The 26,610-nt window shown below is 45.9% G+C and overlaps 1 protein-coding gene across 1 annotated transcript in view; it reads left to right on the top strand.

Annotated features, from left to right (window-relative positions):
- GAST (gastrin) overlaps positions 1-25,918 on the top strand; it is a 32,173-nt gene extending 6,255 nt beyond the window's left edge. The window contains exon 3 of the mRNA XM_069755687.1: positions 25,677-25,918. Coding sequence (XP_069611788.1) covers positions 25,677-25,783 — 107 coding nt within the window. The 3' untranslated portion in view covers positions 25,784-25,918. The remainder of the gene's footprint in view (positions 1-25,676) is intronic.
- Positions 25,919-26,610: the final 692 nt, after the last annotated feature.

The following is a 26,610-nucleotide window of genomic DNA, read 5'->3' as shown; positions in this document are numbered from 1 at the left end:
TTTATATCTAACAAGATAGGACTATGTAATAGGCAGGGCGCTGTGATGGAGGAGCTGATGGACTGGTCTTCTGGTCACTGGCTGCCCCATCAGCAGTCATTTTATACCTAATAAGAGAGGACTATGTAATAGGCAGGGTGCTGTGATGGAGGAGCTGATGGACTGGTCTCCTGGTCACTGGCTGCCCCACATTTTATATCTAATAAGAGAGGACTATGTAATAGGCAGGGTGCTGTGATGGAGGAGCTGATGGACTGGTCTTCTGGTCACTGGCTGCCCCATTAGTAGTCATTTTATATCTAACAAGAGAGGACTATGTAATAGGCAGGGTGCTGTGATGGAGGAGCTGATGGACTGGTCTTCTGGTCACTGGCTGCCCCATCAGCAGTCATTTTATATCTAAGAAGAGAGGACTATGTAATAGCCAGGGTGCTGTGATGGAGGAGCTGATGGACTGGTCTTCTGGTCACTGGCTGCCCCATCAGCAGTCATTTTATATCTAACAAGAGAGGACTATGTAATAGGCAGGGTGCTGTGATGGAGGAGCTGATGGACTGGTCTTCTGGTCACTGGCTGCCCCACATTTTATATCTAATAAGAGAGGACTATGTAATAGGCAGGGTGCTGTGATGGAGAAGCTGATGGACTGGTCTTCTGGTCACTGGCTGCCCCACATTTTATATCTAATAAGAGAGGACTATGTAATAGGCAGGGTGCTGTGATGGAGGAGCTGATGGACTGGTCTTCTGGTCACTGGCTGCCCCACATTTTATATCTAATAAGAGAGGACTATGTAATAGGCAGGGTGCTGTGATGGAGGAGCTGATGGACTGGTCTTCTGGTCACCAACTGCCCCATCAGCAGTCTTTTTATACCTAATAAGAGAGGACTATGTAATAGGCAGGGTGCTGTGATGGAGGAGCTGATGGACTGGTCTTCTGGTCACTGGCTGCCCCACATTTTATATCTAATAAGAGAGGACTATGTAATAGGCAGGGTGCTGTCATGGAGGAGCTGATGGACTGGTTTTCTGGTCACCAACTGCCCCATCAGCAGTCTTTTTATACCTATTAAGAGAGGACTATGTAATAGGCAGGGCGCTGTGAATAACAAAAATAACAAGAATACACTATGTAAGGGATGGTGCTGTACATAACAAGAGATGATACCATTTAAGTTGGACAGCGCTGTACATAGCAAAAGGCACTATACATAAAGTGGCCGCCCCATACATAACTAGAGAGAATGCTACGTAATAAGAGATGATGTTATATATAATAGGAAGCTGTAGTTAAAGGACAGCGCTATATATAACAAGAACATACACTGTATACTGGGCAGGGAGGGACTGGGACTGGGACTGGGACTGATATTCAGCTGAGGCATTTGTGGACACACAGACCCATGCTGTCCCTGCCCCCGAGTCTCAGATGGGGCTACCCGTTACTAACATTACCCTGCCTGGAGGAAACCAAGATTTACTACAAGACCGATATTTCTAATAATACCAATTATACTGCTGTGTAAGATTGATTAATAATAATACCGCAATAATAATATTGCTATGTGACAGATACATACCACCAGATCATAACCAAATATTACCAGCACATACCGTAATGATAATACCACCATACTGATTGTTAAAGGGGTTATCCAGGCTTGGGGTTAAAGGGAACCTGTCACAAGTTTTTTTTAACATGTGGACCTTTCTGAGCATTTGTGCTGCCAACACTACCTTTTTATTGTCTCTAGCGCTCTATGTAAATGCCTTTGATGGGCATCATTTCTCGTCTGTGCCGCCTCTTTGCCCCCAAAAGCCGTCCTCTGGCTTAGAATGATGTGGATGACGTGCCCAGCGTCAACCACATAGCCAAAAGAGATCTCGTGCCTGCGCATTAGCATCACCGGCTAGTGCAGGTACACATAGCTCTGCCCGACTGCATGATTGTGCATGCGCCAATTGGCCAAGTTTCCCAGGCGCATGTGCAGTTATATTTGATGCTCTGCCCGCAGTAGGGCAGAGAACAGTGCACCTCCACTAGCCGGTGATGCTAATGTGCAGGAGCGAGATCTCCTTCGGCTATGTGGATGAGGCTGGACGCGTCATCCAAATCAATCTAAGCCAGAGGCCAAGAAATGACGCCCATCGGACCAGAATAAAGGCATTTACATAGAGCGTAGGACAAAATAACAAGGTATGTTTGGTGGTATATGGGGGAGTAAGGGGGTGATGGGCACATTTAGGTAATTAGTAATTCACAGGTTAAGTTTTGCCCAATATTACTGAGCTGCACTTCTCTTTGTAGAATATATAGAGGGGGGGCTGTATGGGGCGCAGCTAAAAGGAGGCCCCCACATGACTGCGTTGCCATGGGAGCAGTGCAGTAGGTTTTCTTTTAAAAAATAAAGGTGTTATTGAGTAAAGGAGCCCGGGGATTGGAAGAGTAGGATTTGGGGTGGGGATTTATGCAAAAAGGGAGGTGGGGGCTTGGGAAAGTGCGGGAAAAGGGGAGATCAGTTACCTTAGACGGGCGAAGTGAGTGGACCTGCTGCCACATCCCTCTCACCATGTCTTCTGTGGACAGCCTGGTAGCTCAGCTTCGTCGGGAGGCCAGTTCCAGGAGGGCCGGATGGCTGGAGGAGCAGCTCACAGGGCTGCTCGGAGGCAGTGGGAGCCAGGACAGCGGGAGCCGGGGCAGCAGAACCAGGCGGTCTAGGCCGCCAGACAGGCTGTCCCCCGACACTACACCGCGCGGCAGGCGCAGGCCGCGGAGCCCCTCCAGGGACCCTGCGGGGGCTGGGGGACGCGGCCGATCCACCTTGCCCGCCCCCTCCCCCGGCAGGAATCCACCTGGCGGCCCTGCCGGCGTGAGGCGGCGCGGTGCTGGGCGAGCGGTGCAGACGCGGCAGGACGCCGGCGCTGCACAGGATGTCAGGGCCGCACTTCCGGTGCGGCCTAGCAGAGGGCGCGGCGGCGCCGCAGCACCGATAGCAGCAGCTTTTACCCGCCGGGGAGCACCTCCCGCGGTGGCGGCAACACGAGCAGGGGGACGGGGAAGGAGCCCAGCGGCGGCGGCAGCATCCACCAGGCAGGAGCCGGGGAGTATCGCGGCGGGCGCAATTGCGGCGGGGGCACCCGGATCCCATCCCCCCAGTGCGCCTGGCTCTGCGACAGGACGGCAGAGCAGACTATCGGGCAGGACAGCGGCGGCATCACGGCAAGGAGCGGGTCGCGGTCGGGCCGCAGGAGCGGCGTCCAGAGGAGACAGTCCAGCGGCTGGAGGCAGAGGAATCACGGAGCCGGACAGATCCAGATCCAGCAGGAGGTCGAGGGACCGGTCGCCTTCGCCAGTCTCGGTCCCCCCTGGTGACGTGGAGGCCAGGGGCGCGGGCCTGGGGCAGATGAGCAGCAGCGATGATTCCGGGAACGAACATCGCGACGAAATGGACCAGCAGGATTCAGGAAGCACGGCTGGTGGGGACACAGCACCTGCGCAGCCACGTGAGTACATGTCCAGTCTTTCCCCAGTGCCGGGTGTTTCGGGTGTGGTGGAGCGGGGTGGGGGCTGTAATGAGGTCCCGGGGGTCAGAGAACTTCTAGCGGGTATGTCGCAGATTTTGCGTAGATTGGATGGGGGCGGGGGTAGCTCAGTTGCTAACAGTGTGGGATCGTCGCCCGCTGGTGCCTGGGTGTCAGTTGCCGGGGGCGTAGCAGGGGGTTCGAACGAGATTGCGAGCTCGGGTAGCGGGACACCTGTTTCTGTGGCGGGGGTGTCGGTGTCGGTACAAACGGAAACGGGAAAAGGTGATACCGTTAAGTTAGACGACAGGGCAAAAGGCGAGGTATATGTGTGTTTTGAGGGTCCGCTGGGGGCCCATTTGAAGAAAGAAGTCAAGGAAAAGATTTGGAAAGATGAATACGTAGAGATTTTCTCTCTCCTTCCTTTAGAAAAATTTAACTTGGATAAAGGAAAGAAAGACGACAGCAAAAAGGAAGAGGAAGAAAAGAGGCGTTGGCGCCTTATTCCTCAGACGTTCGTTAACTGGCAGCAGGCCTTTGCCATTCTAGCGAGTGTTATAGGGGAGAAATTCCCCGAGAATTGCTCGGGCCTGTTTTGTTATTTGGATGCTATTGGTGAGGCGCATCGTACCTACGGGGGCCAGGCTTGGCTGAGATACGATGAACAGTTCAGGCAGCGAAAAGCAGTGAGGCCGGAGATAAGGTGGGACCAAAAAGACATCGGGTTGTGGCTGAAGGTGATGGCTCCGGTGCGTTATGGGCAGTCCTTTCAGGGGGGAGGGGGGGTAGCAGTCAGCAGTCAGGACAAAGTGGAGGACACGGGTCTCAGGGTTCAATCGAAAAATCTGGGACATGCTGGCAGTTTAATGAGGGCCAGTGCAAGTATGGCACCACTTGTAAATTTAAACACGTGTGCTCCCATTGCAACGGGGCCTCTCACGGAGCCGCTAAGTGTTTCAAGAAATCACGTGGTAAGCCATCAGTGGGTGGCGGTCAAGGGGGTGACTCCGGTGAGGGTTCAAAAGATGGCCCCCTATCTAAGTAGATACCCGGATGTTAAAAAGGCGGAGGTTATTAGGGACGGTTTTCTTGAGGGGTTTAAGATCCCTCACCCGATGCATGTTGTTCCTTTTTCTACAAAAAATTTGAGATCAGCTGGCTTGCATGCGGAGGTGGTTTCGGCTAAATTGGCAAAAGAGGTTGAGCTGGGAAGAATGGCGGGGCCTTTTAGTTCGTTGCCCATGGCGGGTGTAATTGTTTCCCCGCTTGGGGTGGTGCCCAAGAAGGAGCCGAACAAGTTCCGGCTAATTCAGCATCTTTCATATCCCAAAGGATCCTCGGTTAATGACGGGATTGCGGAGGAGTTGTGCTCCGTTGTTTACACATCGTTTGATGCGGCTGTTCGGTGGGTGCGAATGTACGGGCCTGGAGCATTGCTGGCAAAAACGGACATCGAGTCGGCATTTAGGCTCTTGCCGGTGCACCCGCAGAGCATTCCTTTGTTAGGTTGTTGGTGGGAGGGTGGTTTTTACTTGGATAGGTGTTTGCCTATGGGATGTTCTATTTCCTGTGCATTGTTTGAGACTTTCAGTACCTTTTTAGAGTGAGTAGTGAGAGATGTATCGGCCGTTCCTTCTGTCATTCACTATTTGGATGATTTTTTGTTTGTTGGTCCACCGGATTCAGCAGTGTGCTGTCATTTACTTGGGACCATGGAATGGGTGGCCGGACAGTTTGGTGTTCCTTTGGCACAGGGAAAAACGGAGGGCCCCTGCACGGTCTTGAGTTTCTTAGGGATTCTCATTGATTCTGAGAAAATGGAGTGTAGGTTGCCTGATGATAAGTTGGAGTTGCTTAAGCGAGAGGTGAGTCGGATTGGAAAATTGCGGAAGACTTCATTGAAGGAGTTGCAGTCGCTGCTGGGCCGCCTGAATTTTGCTTGTCGTATTATGCCAATGGGCAGGATATTTTGCCGCAGATTGTCCAGGGCGACGGCTGGAGTTCGGTCGGCTCATCATTTTATTCGTTTGGGTAGAGAGCATAAGGAGGACCTTCTTGTTTGGCAACGTTTTTTGGAAGGCTATAATGGCAGGTCGCTTATTCAGCAGGAGGATCTGAATGCTTTTGATTGCGAGATCTACACAGACGCAGCAGGTGGAGTTGGTTATGGGGCCTACTGTGGAGGAAAATGGAGCGTCGGGGTGTGGCCAGAGGATTGGCGAAAGAAGGGGCTCACCAAGAATTTGGCATTGTTGGAGTTGTTCCCGATTGTGGTGTCAGTGTTTGTTTGGGGTGACAGCTTTCGTGATCGGCGAGTACGTTTCCATTGCGATAACTCGAGCGTGGTGGCCGTGATTAACAGCTTATCTTCTTCTTCCCCTCCAGTAATTAGGTTGGTCAGGGAGTTGGTACTGAGATGCTTGGAGTTGAATGCATGGATTACGGCGGTGCACGTGCCAGGAGTTCAGAACAATATAGCTGATGCTTTGTCTCGTTTGCAGTGGGACCGATTCCGGGATTTGGCTCCAGATTCGGAGGCGGCAGGAGCAGCATGTCCTTTGCATCTGTGGCAGGTGGTTACGGAAGGGGAGGCCGATTGATCCAAGCCTCGGTGTCAAACAGGACATGGTCAGATTATGCGGCGTCATGGGCCATGTGGGAAAGTTGGTTGTTTCAATGCGGCTCGGCTGAGTCAGATAGCGACAGGGCAATGGCGTTATTGGCACTGGTAGGTAAGGTCGTGGAGTGGGGTTGGTCCGTGTCTAGGTTAAACAAGTTTATAGCAGGTTTGGCTTTTGGTTTTCAGTTGCAAGGATTGAGGGACGTCACAAAGGACTTTGTTATACGGCAGGCGTTGAAAGGTTTTCGTAAGGGTAATTCGACTTTTGATAAGCGCAGGCCCATTTCTTTTGGGTTGTTGCAGCGGTTAGGGGAGGCCTTGGGCGTAATTTGTTCATCTCAGTTTGAGGTGGTACTGTTTCAATTGGCCTTTTCTCTAGTGTTTTTTGGTGCTTTGCGTCTGGGTGAATTGGTTTCCCCGAGCAAGGACAGGTCAGGTGGTCTTTTGGCGGAAGATGTGGTTTTTTGGGAAGGGGGAGTTGCCTTTTGGATAAGGCGTTCAAAGACGGATCAGCTAGGTAGGGGAAAGAAAGTAGTGCTAGGAAGGGTGGCGGGTAGCGGGATGTGTCCGCAACGCTGCTTAGAGGCATATTGGAATTTGTCATCAGTCAGGTCAGGCCCTCTGTTGCAACACCAAGAGGGGGATTTCTTGTCACGTTTCCAGTTTGTAGCCATTTTGAAGAAGGGCTTGGGTTTGCTGGGTGTTAACCCGGAAAATTTCGGCTCGCATTCTTTTAGGATTGGGGCCGCATCTGAGGCCGATGGTTTGGGCCTTGGGCCGGAGGTGATCAAGAAAATAGGCAGATGGAGTTCTAATCGTTACCTGTCTTATGTGCGGCATTAAATCAACAATGCGGGGTGAAGAGGGACGTCTTTGCGGATTGTTAATTATGGTTGTGTTTTTCAGGTCGCACCCCTCTTTTGGCGTGGATTGTCGGACACTCTTTCGTTTATTGGGGCGCCCTCCGGGCCGATGCGCGCGCGAATGGTAGGCAACTGGGTTTCGGCCGAGAGGCAGTGATCATCCGTTGGATGGGGACTCGTGGTATGTCGTGGCGTAGTTTTTTGCCGGAATTCTCCCGCGCCGCCCGTCTGGATCGCCCTCCGGATATTTTAGTGGTTCACTTGGGGGGTAATGATTTGGGGGCAAAACCCGTGAGGGAACTCATTCGGGATATCCGTTATGACTTGTTGAGGCTGTGGGTATCTTTTCCCGGTATGCTGACTGTGTGGTCAGACATTGTGCCGCGGAAGACGTGGCGGGAGGCCTGTTCCCATAAAGGGATTAACAGAGCCAGGGTAAAATTGAACAGGATGGTGGCGAGTTTTGTGTCCCGGAATGGGGGTATTGCCGTGAGGCATTTCGAGCTGGAGGCTGGGGTCGGTAATTTTTGGAGGGATGATGGAGTGCATCTTAACGAGATCGGGATGGATTTATGGGCGCTAGGTCTACAGGAAGGAGTTGAAAGAGCTTTGGCGGTGGTGGGGCACTCACGAGCCTGAGGTGGTCAGGGCTGTTCGTGTGTGGCGGGGGGTGGGGTTCTTGGAGTTGGTGATGATGCTGATAGGGTTGATCTGGCTTTTGGTACGGGCTCTGGACGGGGTGTTTACCTCGGGAGCTTTGTGGTTGGTTTGCCCGAAATGGGTTACATGGTGCCCTCGAGCTGGTGGTTACGGCTGAGGGTAAATAAGTGTTTTTTGTAAAAATTTTGGGTAGGCTCTCTGCCTATTATGAGCCAGATTTTTTAGCTCCAAGAGCCCCCCCCCTCGAGGTTTTATATATTTACTGTTTACATGTTGTTATTTATGTATTTGTTTGTTAATAAAATGGCCGCTGTGGCCAAATTATCCAAAAAGAAATTAACGTGGTGGTGTGTTTTCCTGGGTAATAGATGGAGGGGTTAAGAGGGGCAAGGTAGTTGGGGGTGGGGGATGCTTTACGGAAAGGATCCTTTATTGGCCATACGCGGTCAAGAGGGGGGGCTGTATGGGGCGCAGCTAAAAGGAGGCCCCCACATGACTGCGTTGCCATGGGAGCAGTGCAGTAGGTTTTCTTTTAAAAAATAAAGGTGTTATTGAGTAAAGGAGCCCGGGGATTGGAAGAGTAGGATTTGGGGTGGGGATTTATGCAAAAAGGGAGGTGGGGGCTTGGGAAAGTGCGGGAAAAGGGGAGATCAGTTACCTTAGACGGGCGAAGTGAGTCCCTCCCACCCTCCCTGTTTTAGCGGTTCTATGAGGCAACGTAGCTTTAGGCAAGATCGGCGAGTTCGTCAATTCTTAAGGTAAAAAAAAAAAAAAAAGGGGTCTTTTGAATTATATTTCTTTTCTGTTGATTTATTGAAGGCAAGCATTCTGTATTATTGTCACAGTGGCGTTGGCGGGGGGTGGGGTTCTTGGAGTTGGTGATGATGCTGATAGGGTTGATCTGGCTTTTGGTACGGGCTCTGGACGGGGTGTTTACCTCGGGAGCTTTGTGGTTGGTTTGCCCGAAATGGGTTACATGGTGCCCTCGAGCTGGTGGTTACGGCTGAGGGTAAATAAGTGTTTTTTGTAAAAATTTTGGGTAGGCTCTCTGCCTATTATGAGCCAGATTTTTTAGCTCCAAGAGCCCCCCCCTCGAGGTTTTATATATTTACTGTTTACATGTTGTTATTTATGTATTTGTTTGTTAATAAAATGGCCGCTGTGGCCAAATTATCCAAAAAGAAATTAACGTGGTGGTGTGTTTTCCTGGGTAATAGATGGAGGGGTTAAGAGGGGCAAGGTAGTTGGGGGTGGGGGATGCTTTACGGAAAGAATCCTTTATTGGCCATACGCGGTCATGATCACAGATACTTACCATGAATGTCGGATATTTGCACCCGGAGTAAGAAAATAGAAGTGACAATTAATAAATAATTAACACACATAGTTTATTTCCATATAATGTTAAACAAAACATTTTTTATTTAAAAAAAAAATCCAGAATAGGTACTGGAAAAAATTAAAAGGCAAGAAGGCTCACATAAGGCAAATGTTATAGTAAATGGATAGAAAATATGGCAATATACTGTATCTTTGAGAATACAATTAGCAAATTTTTAGTATGCTTCACAAAACAATCATTCAATATCCACAGATGTTATTGTTGGAAATAGCCACAAGATGGCGATATATCTCCGAAGAACAAAGTGCTTGTGCTTTTATAAAACAAACATAGGGTATACATACAAATGATCATTATAGATACATGAATTTATGCTTAAAACCTTTTCTGCTAAAGGCAACGTGGTTATGGCATCTTAACATATGTAACTCTCATACATCATATTATGCCTATGTATATCTGCAGTAAAAATAAGTCTCTGGCATAATACAAAAATGATTTGCTGATAAATAATGAATGTACAGGTCCTTCTCAAAAAATTAGCATATAGTGTTAAATTTCATTATTTACCATAATGTAATGATTACAATTAAACTTTCATATATTATAGATTCATTATCCACCAACTGAAATTTGTCAGGTCTTTTATTGTTTTAATACTGATGATTTTGGCATACAACTCCTGATAACCCAAAAAACCTGTCTCAATAAATTAGCATATTTCACCCATCCAATCAAATAAAAGTGTTTTTTATTAACAAACAAAAAAACCATCAAATAATAATGTTCAGTTATGCACTCAATACTTGGTCGGGAATCCTTTGGCAGAAATGACTGCTTCAATGCGGCGTGGCATAGAGGCAATCAGCCTGTGACACTGCTGAGATGTTATGGAGGCCCAGGATGCTTCAATAGCGGCCTTAAGCTCATCCAGAGTGTTGGGTCTTGCGTCTCTCAACTTTCTCTTCACAATATCCCACAGATTCTCTATGGGGTTCAGGTCAGGAGAGTTGGCAGGCCAATTGAGCACAGTAATACCATGGTCAGTAAACCATTTACCAGTGGTTTTGGCACTGTGAGCAGGTGCCAGGTCGTGCTGAAAAATGAAATCTTCATCTCCATAAAGCATTTCAGCCGATGGAAGCATGAAGTGCTCCAAAATCTCCTGATAGCTAGCTGCATTGACCCTGCCCTTGATGAAACACAGTGGACCAACACCAGCAGCTGACATGGCACCCCACACCATCACTGACTGTGGGTACTTGACACTGGACTTCAGGCATTTTGGCATTTCCTTCTCCCCAGTCTTCCTCCAGACTCTGGCACCTTGATTTCCGAATGACATGCAAAATTTGCTTTCATCAGAAAAAAGTACTTGGGACCACTTAGCAACAGTCCAGTGCTGCTTCTCTGTAGCCCAGGTCAGGCGCCTCTGCCGCTGTTTATGGTTCAAAAGTGGCTTTACCTGGGGAATGCGGCACCTGTAGCCCATTTCCTGCACACGCCTGTGCACGGTGGCTCTGGATGTTTCCACACCAGACTCAGTCCACTGCATCCTCAGGTTCCCCAAGGTCTGGAATCGGTCCTTCTCCACAATCTTCCTCAGGGTCCGGTCTCCTCTTCTCGTTGTACAGCGTTTTCTGCCACATTGTTTCCTTCCAACAGACTTACCATTGAGGTGCCTTGATACAGCACTCTGGGAACAGCCTATTTGTTGAGAAATTTCTTTCTGGGTCTTACCCTCTTGCTTGAGGGTGTCAATGATGGCCTTCTTGACATCTGTCAGGTCGCTAGTCTTACCCATGATGGGGGTTTTGAGTAATGAACCAGGCAGGGAGTTTATAAAAGCCTCAGGTATCTTTTGCATGTGTTTAGAGTTAATTAGTTGATTCAGAAGATTAGGGTAATAGGTCGTTTAGAGAACCTTTTCTTGATATGCTAATTTATTGAGACAGGTTATTTGGGTTATCAGGAGTTGTATGCCAAAATCATCAGTATTAAAACAATAAAAGACCTGACAAATTTCAGTTGGTGGATAATGAATCTATAATATATGAAAGTTTAATTGTAATCATTACATTATGGTAAATAATGAAATTTAACACTATATGCTAATTTTTTGAGAAGGACCTGTACTTGTTATGTTAGGTGCGGTGTTAAAAAAGTTATGGAGTTCCTGCCTCCGGCCCCGAAGCGCGTTTCGCCCTGCGACTTCGGGGGCATAATATGATGTATGAGAGTAAGGCTCGGTTCACATTGTATTAGTGCAGTCTGTTCAACGCATGCGTTAAACGGACTGCGTTAACGCAAGTGTCGAAAAAGATCGCGTTATGCGATCGCGCTAGCGCAGATGCTCTGTCTGTGCTAGTGGTGACCGACCCGGAAACGCTGCAGCCCGCGTCCGAGGGTCCGTCACAGAATGACGGCACATCGCTAGCGCATACCCATTATGGCATGCGTTGGCGATGCCCCCGATAATAGGGGTTAATGGCAGCGTTAACGGACTGCGTTACACCGCTTTATGCCATAACGCAATGTGAACCCAGCCTTACATTAAGATGCCATAACCATGTTGCCTTTAGGTGAAAAGTTTTTAAAGGGAACCTGTCACCCCGTTTTTTGAGATTGAGCTATAAATACTGTTAAATAGGGCCTGCGCTGTGTGTTCCTATAGTGTATGTAGTGTACCCCGATTCCCCATGTATGCTGAGAAATAACTTACCAAAGTCGCCGTTTTCGCCTGTCAATCAGGCTGGTCAGGTCGGGAGGGCGTGGTGACATCGGTGGTTCTTCCTCAGCTTTACGTTGGTGGCGTAGTGGCGTAGTGGTGAAGACACAGCGCGCGATCTGCGCTGTAATCCCTTGCATCGGTTGGGGCGGCCATCTTCCTGGGGCCGCGCGTGCGCAGATCGAGTGCTCTGCTGCACGGGGCTTCAGGAAAATGGCCGCGGGATGCCGCGCGTGCGCATTAGAGATCGCGGCGGCCATTTTCCCAAAGCCGAGATGCAAACTCGGCTTTGGGAAAATGGCCGCCGCGATCTCTAATGCGCACGCGCGGCATCCCGCGGCCATTTTCCTGAAGCCCCGTGCAGCAGAGCACTCGATCTGCGCACGCGCGGCCCCAGGAAGATGGCCGCCCCCACCGATGCAAGGGATTACAGCGCAGATCGCGCGCTGTGTCTTCACCACTACGCCACTACGCCACCAACGTAAAGCTGAGGAAGAACCACCGATGTCACCACGCCCTCCCGACCTGACCAGCCTGATTGACAGGCGAAAACGGCGACTTTGGTAAGTTATTTCTCAGCATACATGGGGAATCGGGGTACACTACATACACTATAGGAACACACAGCGCAGGCCCTATTTAACAGTATTTATAGCTCAATCTCAAAAAACGGGGTGACAGGTTCCCTTTAAGCATAAATTCATGTATTTATAATGATCATTTGACGGCAGCGCGCAATGTGCGGATTCAGAAGTCTGCAATCACACCGAGACTGTAGCTTCAAGCCACTTTCATCAAAACCACTGCGCTATTACTGATATTACCCCATACAGTGACCATACAATGGTGATATCAGCTCTATACCAGTGCTTTGCAGACTATGTGTTTGTACTGAGCAGGTTCTCACCGGTGAGGTTCTCACTGATTGTAGTCATTCATTTTCTTCTTTCCTTTGCATTCAGTCCAGACTACCGTGACTTCTTCTTCTGTCTATATTTCATCTCTGTAAAATGTAATATACAGACATCTTTACTAATTTTCCAGGACCCTCCTTACACTCTACCACCTCTACACAAACTTACAATAATTTTCCTGTACCTCTTTTAATAATACTCCCCCTTGACCCCTTATAATGACCCTGTACCTACTTATAATAATACAAACGCCCCCTGTAATTTCTTATAATAATAATAATGACCCTTAGTGACTCTTTATTGTAATAATGTTCCTAAGTAAGGGCATACATAGAAATAACAGTAACAATTTAAAAGTCCTATCAAGTCACAGTCACAGAAGGGCAAATAACCAGACATTTTATGAAACGGAAAAAGAAACAGTATGTATTACACTTACAGTTATTTTGCCCCTACTAAAGCCTCTAAGTTGTCTCACCCACTATGATTCCCCTTTCATGACCCCATAGAGTATTATGTCCCCACATGGTATGATGACCCCACACTGTATGATTGATCCACAAACTCTACACAAAGTATTAAGCCCCACAGTACCATGCACAGCAAGATGGTCTCCTTAGCCTTCCATACAGTATGGTTTTCATCAAAGCCCCCAATATACAGTGTGAGGTGCACCACAGCATTATACGGTATAAGATGCTGCTGAGGGGACCACTTTATAATATAAGGGGTTGATGGGGGTACCATCATACTATATGGGGGCTGTTTGGTGAATCATCATACTGTGTAGGGGGCTATTGGGGTGAAGCACCATACTGTATCTGAGGTTGTTGGGGAGGGCATCAACCCATGTAAGGGTCTGTGTGTGAACTATCATACTGTATTTATCATAATGTATAAAGTATGATGTCAACCAAAGTCCCCTGCACAGTATGATGACCCCCACAGCCCCATGCAGTATGATATCCTCCATAACAACCCCAAACAGTATGATGTCCCCCATAACCACCCCATACAGTATGAAGGTCACCACAGCCCCCTACATAGTATAATGTACCTCATAGACCTGCACATAGTACAATACACACCGCAGCCACCCTACACAGTATGATGATCCCCTCAAAGCCTCCCACACACTATGAAGATTCCCACATTCCCAATACAGTATGATGGTCCACACACAGACCCTTATATGGGTTGATGCCCTCCCCAACAACCTCAGATACAGCATGATGCTTCACCCCAATAGCCCCCTACACAGTATGATGATCCACCCAACAGCCCCCATATAGTATGATGGTACCCCCATCAACCCCTTATATTATAAAATGGTCCCCTCAGCAGCATCTTATACCGTATAATGGTCCCCCAAACATCACCCTGTATAGTATGATGATCCACCACAGCCCACCAAAAACCGAAAAAAAACTTTATAGTCAACTAATTTAAACACCTCATCCTTAGCAGCCTCCTCGGTCTCCTCTACATTTTGGTCTCTCAGTGGATGCTCGTGGAACGATTCATTGACGTCACCACTCCACCGACGTCCCCTGTGTGTGCCGGCTTCCGGCAGCCTGAACATTGAAGGGAAGCCCACAGCATGTCAGGGTAAGTGACGGAGCCTGTGTCGCGGTGCTCCGTCACAACTGTTATGGTATTGGCATCTTGAGGGTAACAATATTGTTAAAAGAGTAGCAGGCAATGCGGCTGCAGGCATTTGCCAGATAGCCAGTCTGGCCCTGATACTGGGGGACTGTGCTATACATAATAAGGTTACATTCCTGTATCACTGTTGTAAGGCAATGACTTTCATGTCCGTGCGGCAATGAGGCAGTGACCAAAGAAAGTTCAACTTAAACTTTTTTATTTTCAAAATAAAGTCAAGTGTTATACTCCAGATCGCAACCGGGTCGTCTATAACAGTCTGTATCAAATTTGTTGTCGTGGGTGACTGCACCACCGTATCACTCATGGGTGTGTCAGGGGCTTTGGAATGGAGGGAGAGATCCATCTCACTACCAATCCTATACACCGTGTTCCAAATTATTATGCAAATTGGATTTAAATGTCTTAAAGATTTAATTGTTTTGTTTTTCAAATAAACTCATGGATGGTATTGCGCCTCAGGGCTCAATGGATCACTGAAATCAATCTTAAACACATGTGATAATTACTTTTCCAGGTGATTCTAATTAAAGGAAAACTACTTAAAAATAATGTTCCACATTATTAAGCAGGCCACAGTTTTTAAGTAACATGGGAAAGAAAAAGGATCTCTCTGCTGCCGAAAAGCATCAAATAGTGCAATGCCTTGGTCAAGGGATGAAAACATTAGATATTTCACGAAAACTTAAGAGTGATCATCATACTGTGAAGAGATTTGTGACTGAAACAGAGCACAGAATTGATGCAGATAAAGGCATAATGAGGACGGATTCGGCCAGACAAATTCATTGGATTAAGAGAGCAGCTGCCAAAATACCATTACAAAGCAGCAAACAGTTATTTGAAGCTGCTGGTGCCTCTGGAGTCCCTCGAACCTCAAGGTGTAGGATCCTACAAAGGCTTGCTATGGTGCATAAACCTACTATTCGGCCACCCCTAAACAGTGTTCACAAGCAGAAACGGTTGCAGTGGGCCCAGACATACATGAAGACTAATTTTCAAACAGTCTTGTTTACTGATGAGTGTTGAACAACCCTGGATGGTCCAGATGGATGGAGTGGTGGATGGTTGGTGGATGGCCACCATGTCGCAACAAGGCTGCGACATCAGCAAGGAGGTGGAGAAATCATGTTTTGGGCCGGAAGCATGGGAAAACAGCTGGTAGGGCCCTTTAAGGTTCCTGAAGGTGTGAAAATGACCTCTGCAAAGTATATAGAGTTTCTGACTGACAACTTTCTTCCATGATAGAAAAAGCAGAAACGTGCCTTCAGGAGCAAAATCATCTTCATGCATGACAATGCACCATCTCATGCTGCAAAGAATACCTCTGAGTCATTGGCTGCTATGGGCATAAAAGGAGATAAACTCATGGTGTGGTCACCATCTTCTCCTGACCTCAACCCTATAGAGAACCTTTGGAGTATCATCAAGCAAAAGATCTATGAGGGTGGGAGGCAGTTCACATCAAAACAGCAGCTCTGGGAGGCTATTCTGACTTCATGCAAAGAAATACAAGCAGAAACTCTCAAAAAACTCACAAGTTCAATGGATGCAAGAATTGTGAAGGTGATATCAAAGAAGGGGTCCTATGTTAACATGTAAATTGGCCTATTAGGGTGTTTTGGAGTTAAATAGCTTTTTTGTTCAGTGAATGATCTTCTAATGCTGCAAATTCCACAAATGAGCATTTTCAGTTCTTTAAAACATATCAAATGTATAGAAATTCTACTGTGCCTAATAATTTGGAACAGTGCATTTTGAGTTTTTATTCATTTTGGATATAATACTGTTATCATTGGGAGGTTTCTTCAATAAAATTCGATGTATAATCTAACGGGTGATGACTTTTATTAGACTGGCTGTCATTTGCACCGACCATTTAGGAAAATGACCTGCGTATTTCCTGTGGATTCCCTGCGGATTTGCCGTGGTTTTACTGCGGATTTTGTGCGGATTTGGCAGCGTTTTCACACCTGCAGAATCCTATAATTGATTAGGTCTAAAACGCGGCGGAATCCGCACAAAGAATTGACATGCTGCAGAAAATAATCCGCAATGTTTCCGTGCGGTATTTTCTGCAGCATGTGCACAGCGGATTTTGTTTTCCATATGTTAACATGCTACTGCACAATGCATGGAAAAGTGCTGCAAATCCGCAGCGTCAAATCCGCTGCAGATCCACAGCAAAATCCGCAACGTGTGCACATACCCTTACTTTGCATTGCAACACATGCAATTACATAGTTACATACATAGTTACATAGTTGTTAAGGTTGAAGGAAGACTATAAGTCCATCTAGTTCAACCCATAGCCTAACCTAACATGCCCTAACATGTTGATCCAGAGGAAGGCAAAAAAAAAACATGTGGCAAAGAGTGAGCTCCACCTTGGGGAAAAAAATTCCTTCCCGACTCCACATACGGCAATCAGACTAGTTCCCTGGATCAACGCCCTATCAAGGAATCTAGTGTATATAACCTGTAACATTATACTTTTCCAGAAAGGTATCCAGTCCCCTCTTAAATTTAAGTAATGAATCACTCATTACAACATCATACGGCAGAGAGTTCCATAGTCTCACTGCTCTTACAGTAAAGAATCCACATCTGTTATTATGCTTAAACCTTTTTTCCTCCAAACACAGAGGATGCCCCCTAGTCCCGGTTTCAGGTCTATGATTAAAAAGATCATCAGAAAGGTCCTTGTACTTTCCACTCATATATTTATACATTAAAATAAGATCACCCCTTAGTCTTCGTTTTTCCAAACTAAATAGCCCCAAGTGTAATAACCTATCTTGGTATTGCAGACCCCCCAGTCCTCTAATAACCTTGGTCATTCTTCTCTGCACCCGCTCTAGTTCAGCTATGTCTTTCTTCTACACTGGAGACCAGAACTGTGCACAGTATTCTAAGTGTGGTCGAACTAGTGACTTGTATAGAGGTAAAATTGTTCTCCTCATGAGCATCTATGCCTCTTTTAATGCATCCCATTATTTTATTTGCCTTTGTAGCAGCTGCCTGACACTGGCCACTGAATATGAGTTTGATATCCACCCATACACCCAGGTCTATTTCATTGACGGTTTTGCCCAGAGTTTTAGAATTAAGCACATAATTATACATCTTATTACTTCTACCCAAGTGCATGACCTTACATTTATCCCCATTAAAGCTCATTTGCCATTTATCAGCCCAAGCTTCTAGTTTACATAAATCATCCTGTAATATAAAATTGTCCTCCTCTGTATTGATTACCCTGCAGAGTTTAGTGTCATCTGCAAATATTGAAATTCTACTCTGAATGCCCCCTACAAGGTCATTAATAAATATGTTAAAAAGAAGAGGGCCCAATACTGACCCCTGTGGTACCCCACTGCTAACCGCTACCCAGTCCGAGTATGCTCCATTAATAACCACCCTTTGTTTCCTATCCCTGAGCCAGCTCTCAACCCACTTACACATATTTTCCCCTATCCCCATTATTCTCATTTTATGTATCAACCTTTTGTGTGGCACCGTATCAAAAGCTTTTGAAAAGTCCATATACACTACATCCACTGGGTTCCCTTGGTCCAATCCGGAACTTACCTCTTCATAGAAACTGATCAAATTAGTCTGACATGAACGGTCCCTAGTAAACCCGTGCTGATACTGGGTAATGAGGTTATTCCTCTTCAGATACTCCAGTATAGCATCCCTTAGAATGCCCTCCAGGATTTTACCCACAGTAGAGGTTAAGCTTACTGGCCTATAATTTCCGAGTTCAGTTTTTGTCCCCTTTTTGAATATTGGCACCACATTTGCTATACGCCAGTCCTGCGGCACAGACCCTGTTATTATGGAGTCTTTAAAGATTAAAAATAATGGTCTATCGATGACTGTACTTAATTCCTGCAGTACTCGAGGGTGTATCCCATCCAGGCCCGGAGATTTGCCAATTTTAGTGATTTTTAGACGCCGCCGCACTTCCTGCCGGGTTAAGCAGGTGACATTTAATTGGGAATTTTTATCACTAGTCATTTTGTCTGCCATGGGATTTTCTTGTGTAAATACTGATGAAAAAAAGTCATTTAGCATATTGGCTTTTTCCTCATCCTCATCCACCATTTCACCCAGACTATTTTTAAGGGGGCTAACACTATCATTTTTTAGTTTCTTACTATTTATGTAGTTAAAGAATTACAGCCCTCTCCAGTGCGCATCCTGGGGGACACATAACGACCCTCATATATAATTCCCCTCTCTGCCACACACACCCCACCTCTTTTCAAACTTGAGGGGTTGAATACCTGTCACCATACAGGGTGCCCGTGACATGGCATCTGCATTTCCTTGCACCTTCCCTGCTCGATGTTCCACCGAGAAGTTAAAATTATGCTGTGACTCGAACATTCCTCTCCTTGGCATTTCTCATCCAGACCCAGGGTGAGTTGTCGATTACCAGTATACCTCTATGCGCATCCTGGTGGACACATACTGTCCCTCATATAGTAGCCCCTCACTACCTCACACTGTACAGTGTCGGTGTGCTGCCTTGGACAGCACACAGACCCACTGAGTGTGTCCTATTCTGATTCTCAAAATCAGATCAGATATGGATATGTTCTGAGTCTCACAGATCTCATTGTCATATCCTTGATGTTCACAGATATGTAAATGGATATATGAAACTCTAGGTCAGGGCTGGGGAATCTGTCACGATTGGACTGGCGGGTAAACTGGGACCAGGGGCACCTTTCCTGGCCCTAGCTCTAGGGGGCGCCCTAACTCGCCCTGTTCCCCGGGATACCTCAGATGGCGAGGATGCCGGGGCATCCGCCCTCGCCCTGTCTCCTGACTGCCGCCCTGCGTCTGTCCCCCTCCCCCACCCGGGGAAGAGAGGCGCTACTGTGTACAACAGTACACCAACCCGACTAACAGGGGAACAAAGACAGGGGTAAAAAGAAAACTCCACTCACACAAAATATGCTCTCACAAATAACAGAGGTATCCACCAGGGTGTGAAGGACGGGGAGGGTAAATAAAGCAGGTAAGGATGAGGAATTTTCCAAGCGAACAAACCATACAACTGTCGCACAATAAATTCCTCCTGCTCTCCAAACACCAGCTCCTCACTACTCCAGGTCTCTCAAGCAAGTGCTATCTCAGACAAAGATCTGACCAGAAGGCCTAGCTTTTATAGGGGAGATGAGTGGCTAACCAAGCACAGCTGAAAGGAGGAATTTGCACATGGCCTATTAACCCCTGTCCTGCTGAAAGAAAACAAAGCACCTTCAATACACAGGAGAAGTGCTTCTTCTCAGCGATGAAGCAGAAGCCATCAGACGCCGTGGACTTCTGACACTGCTCTGTCGCGGTAACTCTGTGACAGAATCCTTTTACTGCCAAGGGCCATTTGGATATTTATACCATCCTTCGGGGGCCATACAAGCTCCGCCCATCCTGACTCTGGCACTGGTGTCAGGACGTAATCTTCCATTGCATGCCCTTCAGTGTTCAGTAGTGAACATTGCATGCGTGTGCTAACAGAGCAAGAAGAAATTAATGAGCTGGTTGTAATCTAAATACACCTCCCTGGCCAAGAATGTGATCCCTGAGAATCTGCTCGGGGGCCTGATAAAAGGTCATCAAGGGCCGTAAATGGCCCTGGGGCCTGAGGTTCCCCACCCCTGCTTTAGGTCCATATGCCATCCGTTAAAAAAAACTGTCAGCACACAGACATATCAAATAAATGTGAGAATGCAGCCTAAATAAAGCAGGCAAGGATGAGGAATTTTCCAAGCGAACAAACCATACAACTGTCGCACAATAAATTCCTCCAGCTCTCCAAACTCCAGCTCCTCACTACACCAGGTCTCTCAAGCAAGTGCTATCTCAGACAAAGATCTGACCAGAAGGCCTAGCTTTTATAGGGGAGATGAGTGGCTAACCAAGCACAGCTGAAAGGAGGAATTTGCACATGGCCTATTAACCCCTGTCCTGCTGAAAGAAAACAAAGCACCTTCAATACACAGGAGAAGTGCTTCTTCTCAGCGATGAAGCAGAAGCCATCAGACGCCGTGGACTTCTGACACTGCTCTGTCGCGGTAACTCTGTGACAGAATCCTTTTACTGCCAAGGGCCATTTGGATATTTATACCATCCTTCGGGGGCCATACAAGCTCCGCCCATCCTGACTCTGGCACTGGTGTCAGGACGTAATCTTCCATTGCATGCCCTTCAGTGTTCAGTAGTGAACATTGCATGCGTGTGCTAACAGAGCAAGAAGAAATTAATGAGCTGGTTGTAATCTAAATACACCTCCCTGGCCAAGAATGTGATCCCTGAGAATCTGCTCGGGGGCCTGATAAAAGGTCATTGAGGGCCGTAAATGGCCCTGGGGCCTAGGGTTCCCCACCCCTGCTTTAGGTCCATATGCCATCCGTTAAAAAAAACTGTCAGCACACAGACATATCAAATAAATGTGAGAATGCAGCCTAAATGAGGTTGTTTTAGAGCAGTATTAAGTCACAGAACATAGATATATGTTCTATTATGAACATAGATAGTACACAAATACTTACATCCAGTAATTTACTGCTGATGTCTCATCTGATTAGATCCATTTCTGTTGTTTATTCTTCATCTTGTCAGATCTTCAAGTTGACATTTTGTAGGCAGGTCTTTACTCGTCTCGTCATACTGATCACCGCAGCCCTGAACAATAAGTGCAAATAAATTGTATATCTACTTTTGTCTCTTGAATATAAACTCTCCCACACTCTACACCGAATATAAATATATACCCCAGTATTAATATACTATTAGCCATGCACCATACAAAATATAAATTAATAAGCCAGCATTGTGCCACACATCAACTATGATTTCCGCCACCCAAAAAATATAAACTAATCAGTCTCTTTACATGCATGTAAAAAACACAGCAAAAACTCTCGTTCTTCCTACCAACACATCAGACTTTGCAAATTCTCATCGTGTACACATAGCCTTCGTCCCTGTATTGTGTCCCCCCACTCATTAGAAGTCCTTGATAGTGTCATAATGAATTAAGGGGTGACAGGGTGTTATAATGAATTTGGGGGTTGGTAGCAGATGATATCAGATACTTAGCAAAATTTGGATCTGGACCTCCACTTGCATGTTGATCAGATGTATGGTTCCTTGTAGCGTTCTGGGATAATGTCCCCCATCAGGGACCCTTTCCTGGTATAATGTTCTCCATCCTTAGCCCCTTCCTTGTATAATGTCCCCTATCCAAAGCCCCTTCCTGATATAATTTCCCCCATCCTTTTGTAAAATCACTGTTTCATCAACAGGAGATTATTAATAGAGGACCAGTAACCCTGCTGCCATATCTGCTTTCATATTCATGAGCTCTTTATAACCTCGCCTCCACCACTGATCGGCAGCTTTTTGCCTATGCACAGTGTACATAGAAAGCTGCCAATCAGTGCTGTGGGAGAGGTTATAAAGAGGTTTATCAAAACTGTAACAAAGAGCCCAGTAAGCCCACATCACTGACATCAGAGTCTACCCTAGAATATAGCCGAGTGCTTTGCGAGAAACATTGCATAGCACTCGGCCCAGTGTCAATCTATGGTGCAGCTCACATTAGCGTTTTTTTCTCAGGCATATTCAACGTGCATGTAAAATTGCAACATGCTCACCTTTCCGCAGAGAAGATGATAATCCATTTGTCCCACGACGGGTTTAGTTCTGCTACATCTAAATGACATGATGTGACCATACAGCCTGTCATCCAGCAGAGACACTGATGTCTGATGGCACCTGGAGCAGGAGAACTTTCTCACGCTCGCTGTGCTGTCAGACAGTGAATAGGTGTTCACAGGGAGACACAGAGCAAACACTGCTCAGTGTCTCTGCTGGATGATGGGTTGTATGGTCGCATCATGGAACCATACACCCTGCCATCTAGATGTAGAAGAGCTAGACCCATCATGGGACAATTGGATTATCATTAGTGATGAGCGAGTATACTCATTGGTCGAGTTTTCCAGAGCACGGTCAGGTGGTCTCCGAGTATTTATGGCTGCTCAGAGATTTAGTTTTCCTTGCCGCAGCTGGATGATTTGCGGCTACTAGACAGCTTGCTTACATGTGGGGATTCCCTAGCAACCAGGCAACCCCCACATGTACTCAGGCTGGTTAGCAGCCGTAAATCATCCAGCTGCGGCAAGGAAAACTAAATCTCCGAGCAGTCATAAATACTCGCAAACCACCTGAGCGTGCTTGGGAAAACCCGAGTAACGAGTATACTCGCTCATCAACTTCTCTGCGGAAAGGTGAGGAATATTGTTGTTTGTTTTTTTCAACTCTTTTGCACAAGACAATGTCGTTGGTGGAATGGGTGAGGTTGTTAATATGGTTTAATTAAGATTTATTAAAGGAGTCTGTGTCATTCTTTCAATTAAAGGACTTTTTTCTTGGTGTGTCTTTTTATACGATATGACTATGGGGTTAGTAATGGGGGTGTCTTATTGATGCCTCTCCATTACTAACCTCGGGGCTTGATGTCACCTGATAATACAAAGGTGACATCAACCCCACTCAACTATCACCCCTCTTGCCACCGCTACAGGCAAGTGGTAAGAGGTTAAGTACCAGAATTGGCACATCTTAGAGATGCGCTTTTCCTGAGACATCAAAGAGCTAATGTTTTTAGCCTGATGGGGAGGGGGCCAGTATCCATGGCCCCTTCCTAGGCTATTAATATCAGCCTGCAGCTGTCTGCATAGCCTTTGCTGGTTATTATAGGGTGACCCAACGTCATTTTTTGGGAGGTCCCCCATTTTAATAGCCAGTAAAGGCTAAGTATACAGCTGTGAGCTGATATTAATAGCTTGGGAAGCTCCATGGGTATTACCCCCTTCCTAGGCTATAAACATCGGCCCCCAGCAGTCAGCCTTTCCTCTGCTGGTTAAGAAAATTATTGCTGGAGCCCACACCAATATTTCTGAGAAATAGTATTTTATTACTTTAATACATGTACAGGAAGCTGCACACACTGTTCTAATTGCATATGTCTCTGACATCTGTATAACTATCTATTCTATGTGTATATACTGTATGTAATCTGTCTATTCTATCCTGTCGGCTCATGCTGTGATTTTACAGTACTACCTATGTAATATACTGTATATATATATATATATATATATATATATACACATTTACTGTTTTATATATACTGTTTTATATATATAGCTATATGTCACTGACATCTATATATCTATTCTAACCTGTCACTCCGTGATTTTACTGTACACGGCAGATGAATTGCCAGCTTTTATTCTATGTATCTAGCTATCTATTATATATATAGCAATTGCACTGCATTTGGATGTAAATGGAATACTAGGTGTGAAAAATCGGTTTGTACTTGCATGATACTCGCATGACACTTGGCATTACACTCATCCGACTCTCGGCAGTGAGAATCGGACCAATTTTTTATACGGCTAGTGTGACTCCAGCCTAAGGTTCGGATACGGCATAAGAGAAGGCTACTACTTGCGATATAATATAATTTTATTTGAAAGTACAAAATTAAAAGAATAGTGTTATTGTGTATTCTTTTGTATATTTTAACATACAAAAGTTAAGTACATATAAAGATTAGCTACATACACTCACATCATCACCAAGGAGCTTTTTAAACATCAATAGTCTGGAATATCAGAGAAGCAAGCACCAAGACAGAGAACACTTATGCAGGTAGCACAACTCTGTACACGTATAAGTATAGGTACACAACTTTCTACTTTTATCTTAGTCCTGTTTCTCTGGCCTTATATAGTGATTTGCCCTATGAGTAAGTCTGGTTCAGCCTTGCCTTCCAGTGGCCAGTTTTTTGGGATAAGATGAATCAGAGATACACAAAACATCAGACAATGGGGCAATAAACCCATACTATTCATAAGCTCCCAAGGATAACATAAGTCCACAGCAGACAGAGGTTAAAGGGAACCTGTCACCCCCAAAATGGAAGTTGAGCTAAGCCCACCGGCCTCAGGTGCTTATCTATAGCATTCTGCAATTCTGTAGATAAGCCCCCAATGTAACCTGAAAGATGAGAAAAAGAGATTAGATTATACTCACCCAGGGGCGGTCCCGCTGCGGTGGGCATCGCGGTCCGGTTCTGGGCCTCCCATCTTCTTACGATCACGTCCTCTTCTTGTCTTTATGCCACAGCTCTGGCGCAGGCATACTTTGTCTGCCCTGTTAAGGGCAGAGCAAAGTACTGCAGTGCGCAGGTGCCGGAAAGGTCAGAGAGGCCCAGCGCCTGCGCACTGCAGTACTTTGCTCTGCCCTCACCAGGACAGACAAAGTATGCCTGCGCCAGAGCCACAGCATGAAGACAAGAAGAGGACGTCATCCTATGAAGATGGGAGGTGCCGGACCGCGACACCAATCGGACAGGACCGCCCCTGGGTGAGTATAATATAACCTCTTTTTCTCATCTTTCAGGATACATCGGGGGCTTATCTACAGCATTCCAGAATGCTGTAGATAAGCCCCTGATGCCGGTGGGCTTAGCTCAACTTCCATTTTGGGGGTGACAGGTTCCCTTTAAATAAACCTCCATGTTTTACAATAACAAACAACAAACATAGGACTATTTGTGAGGTAAAAATCTTTAGACAATGGGAGTAAACAGTTCTCAAGTTTATGTGACTTTGAACATTGTCTGTCTGTAAATGTATGACCAGCAATGCTGCTCTGTCATGGTTTGAATGCATTTTGTATATTTCAATATGGACTCAAACTATCAATTTTTATGTTCACACTACAGATGGGGTGGCAGAAAGCAAGTGACAGATTCCCTTTAATGACTCAAGACCAGAATCTCTAGGGAACAGATGTGTCAAGTGACCCGGATTTACACATCCGGGACTCACCTGATATTACTGCAAGGAGGCCTAGTAGCATGCATGTGACAGTAGGAAAGCTAGTGTCAGGTGGAGCAGCATAACAGTTTCAGCTAGTCACTGTCGCACTTTGTCTTTGACTGCATACACAGATAAGGAACACAGCTGTAAATTTTAGATTTTTTTCAAAGTTGATTTTTAAAAGGCTCTCCCAAGTTGACAAGTATGAGGGTGCATAGTTAGTGGGCAAGTGTACTTAGGCTCCAGAAGCCTATAACTGTATGATTAGGAGGATTTACTAATTTTAATACTCATCAAAAAAACATGTGTGGTTGTGATGCGTGTTTTGGAAATGTTGTTATATAGGTGAAACATTAATTTTACATGTAAAACCTGCAAGAGCCACTGCAAAATCCATGGCTCCGGCTTTGATTCGGGTCCTAACCCTATTGACTTTACTCCCTAGAAATGTCTATTGCTGAAGGCCACCTCCACTCCATGCATGACCGGGACTACGCTGGCTGGATGGACTTTGGGCGCAGAAGTGCAGAAGATCAGGTCCTAGGATCTTAAGCCCACAGTGTTGTGAACACCACTATAGGAGGAGATATATTATTATTTAAGTATTGATATACTGTCCTGATGATTTCTGATGAGACGTGTATGTAATGTGGGAAAGGCAAAAAAAATTAATAAATAAACAGAGGTTGGAATAAATTCCTTCTTTATGTCCATTTTTCAACCAGACGTTCTTATGCCACAAACTTTTATACTCTGCAGTGGGTGGTGGTGTGTATGATCTAGAAAGTCTCTCTTATTCCTGGAAAATTCCACAGCTCTGTTCACACTGGTGTCATGGCCTACAGAAGATCATGATGAATCTGGTACCACTATATGTCCATCATTTAAAGTGTGGACACAACAGTTTTTTGTATGATGCTCTGCACAAAAAAGATCTTTACCAATAACTGTTAAAGAGTACAAACTGCATATATTGTTAAATAGAATTCTTAGTCCTCATGGGTATGGTGCACTTACTTTGAAAATCCATATAAGATTTGTTTTATAATCCTGACATTAGGATACACATTGGATGAGTTCGGATGGAGCTGGATTAATAAAATACTTATATCAGGCAGGAAAGCTTTCAAAAAGGATTATACAGTTATTCTGACCAGCCTCATCAGGCCTAAGAGATGTATGCAATAATGTACAGTTGTGCTCAAAAGTTTACTTACCCCAGGAGAATTTTTGGTTTCTGGGCTCTTTTTTTTTTTGAGAATATGAATGATAACACCAAAACTTTTTCTCCACTCATGGTTAGTGGTTAAATGAAGCAATTTATTGTCAAACTGCTGTGTTTTCGCTTTTTAAATCATAATGACAACCCAAAACATCCA

This window comes from Ranitomeya imitator, chromosome 2 (genome assembly GCF_032444005.1).
Source record: "Ranitomeya imitator isolate aRanImi1 chromosome 2, aRanImi1.pri, whole genome shotgun sequence".
NCBI lineage: Eukaryota > Metazoa > Chordata > Amphibia > Anura > Dendrobatidae > Ranitomeya > Ranitomeya imitator.
This window is presented reverse-complemented; position numbering and strand designations above follow the sequence as displayed.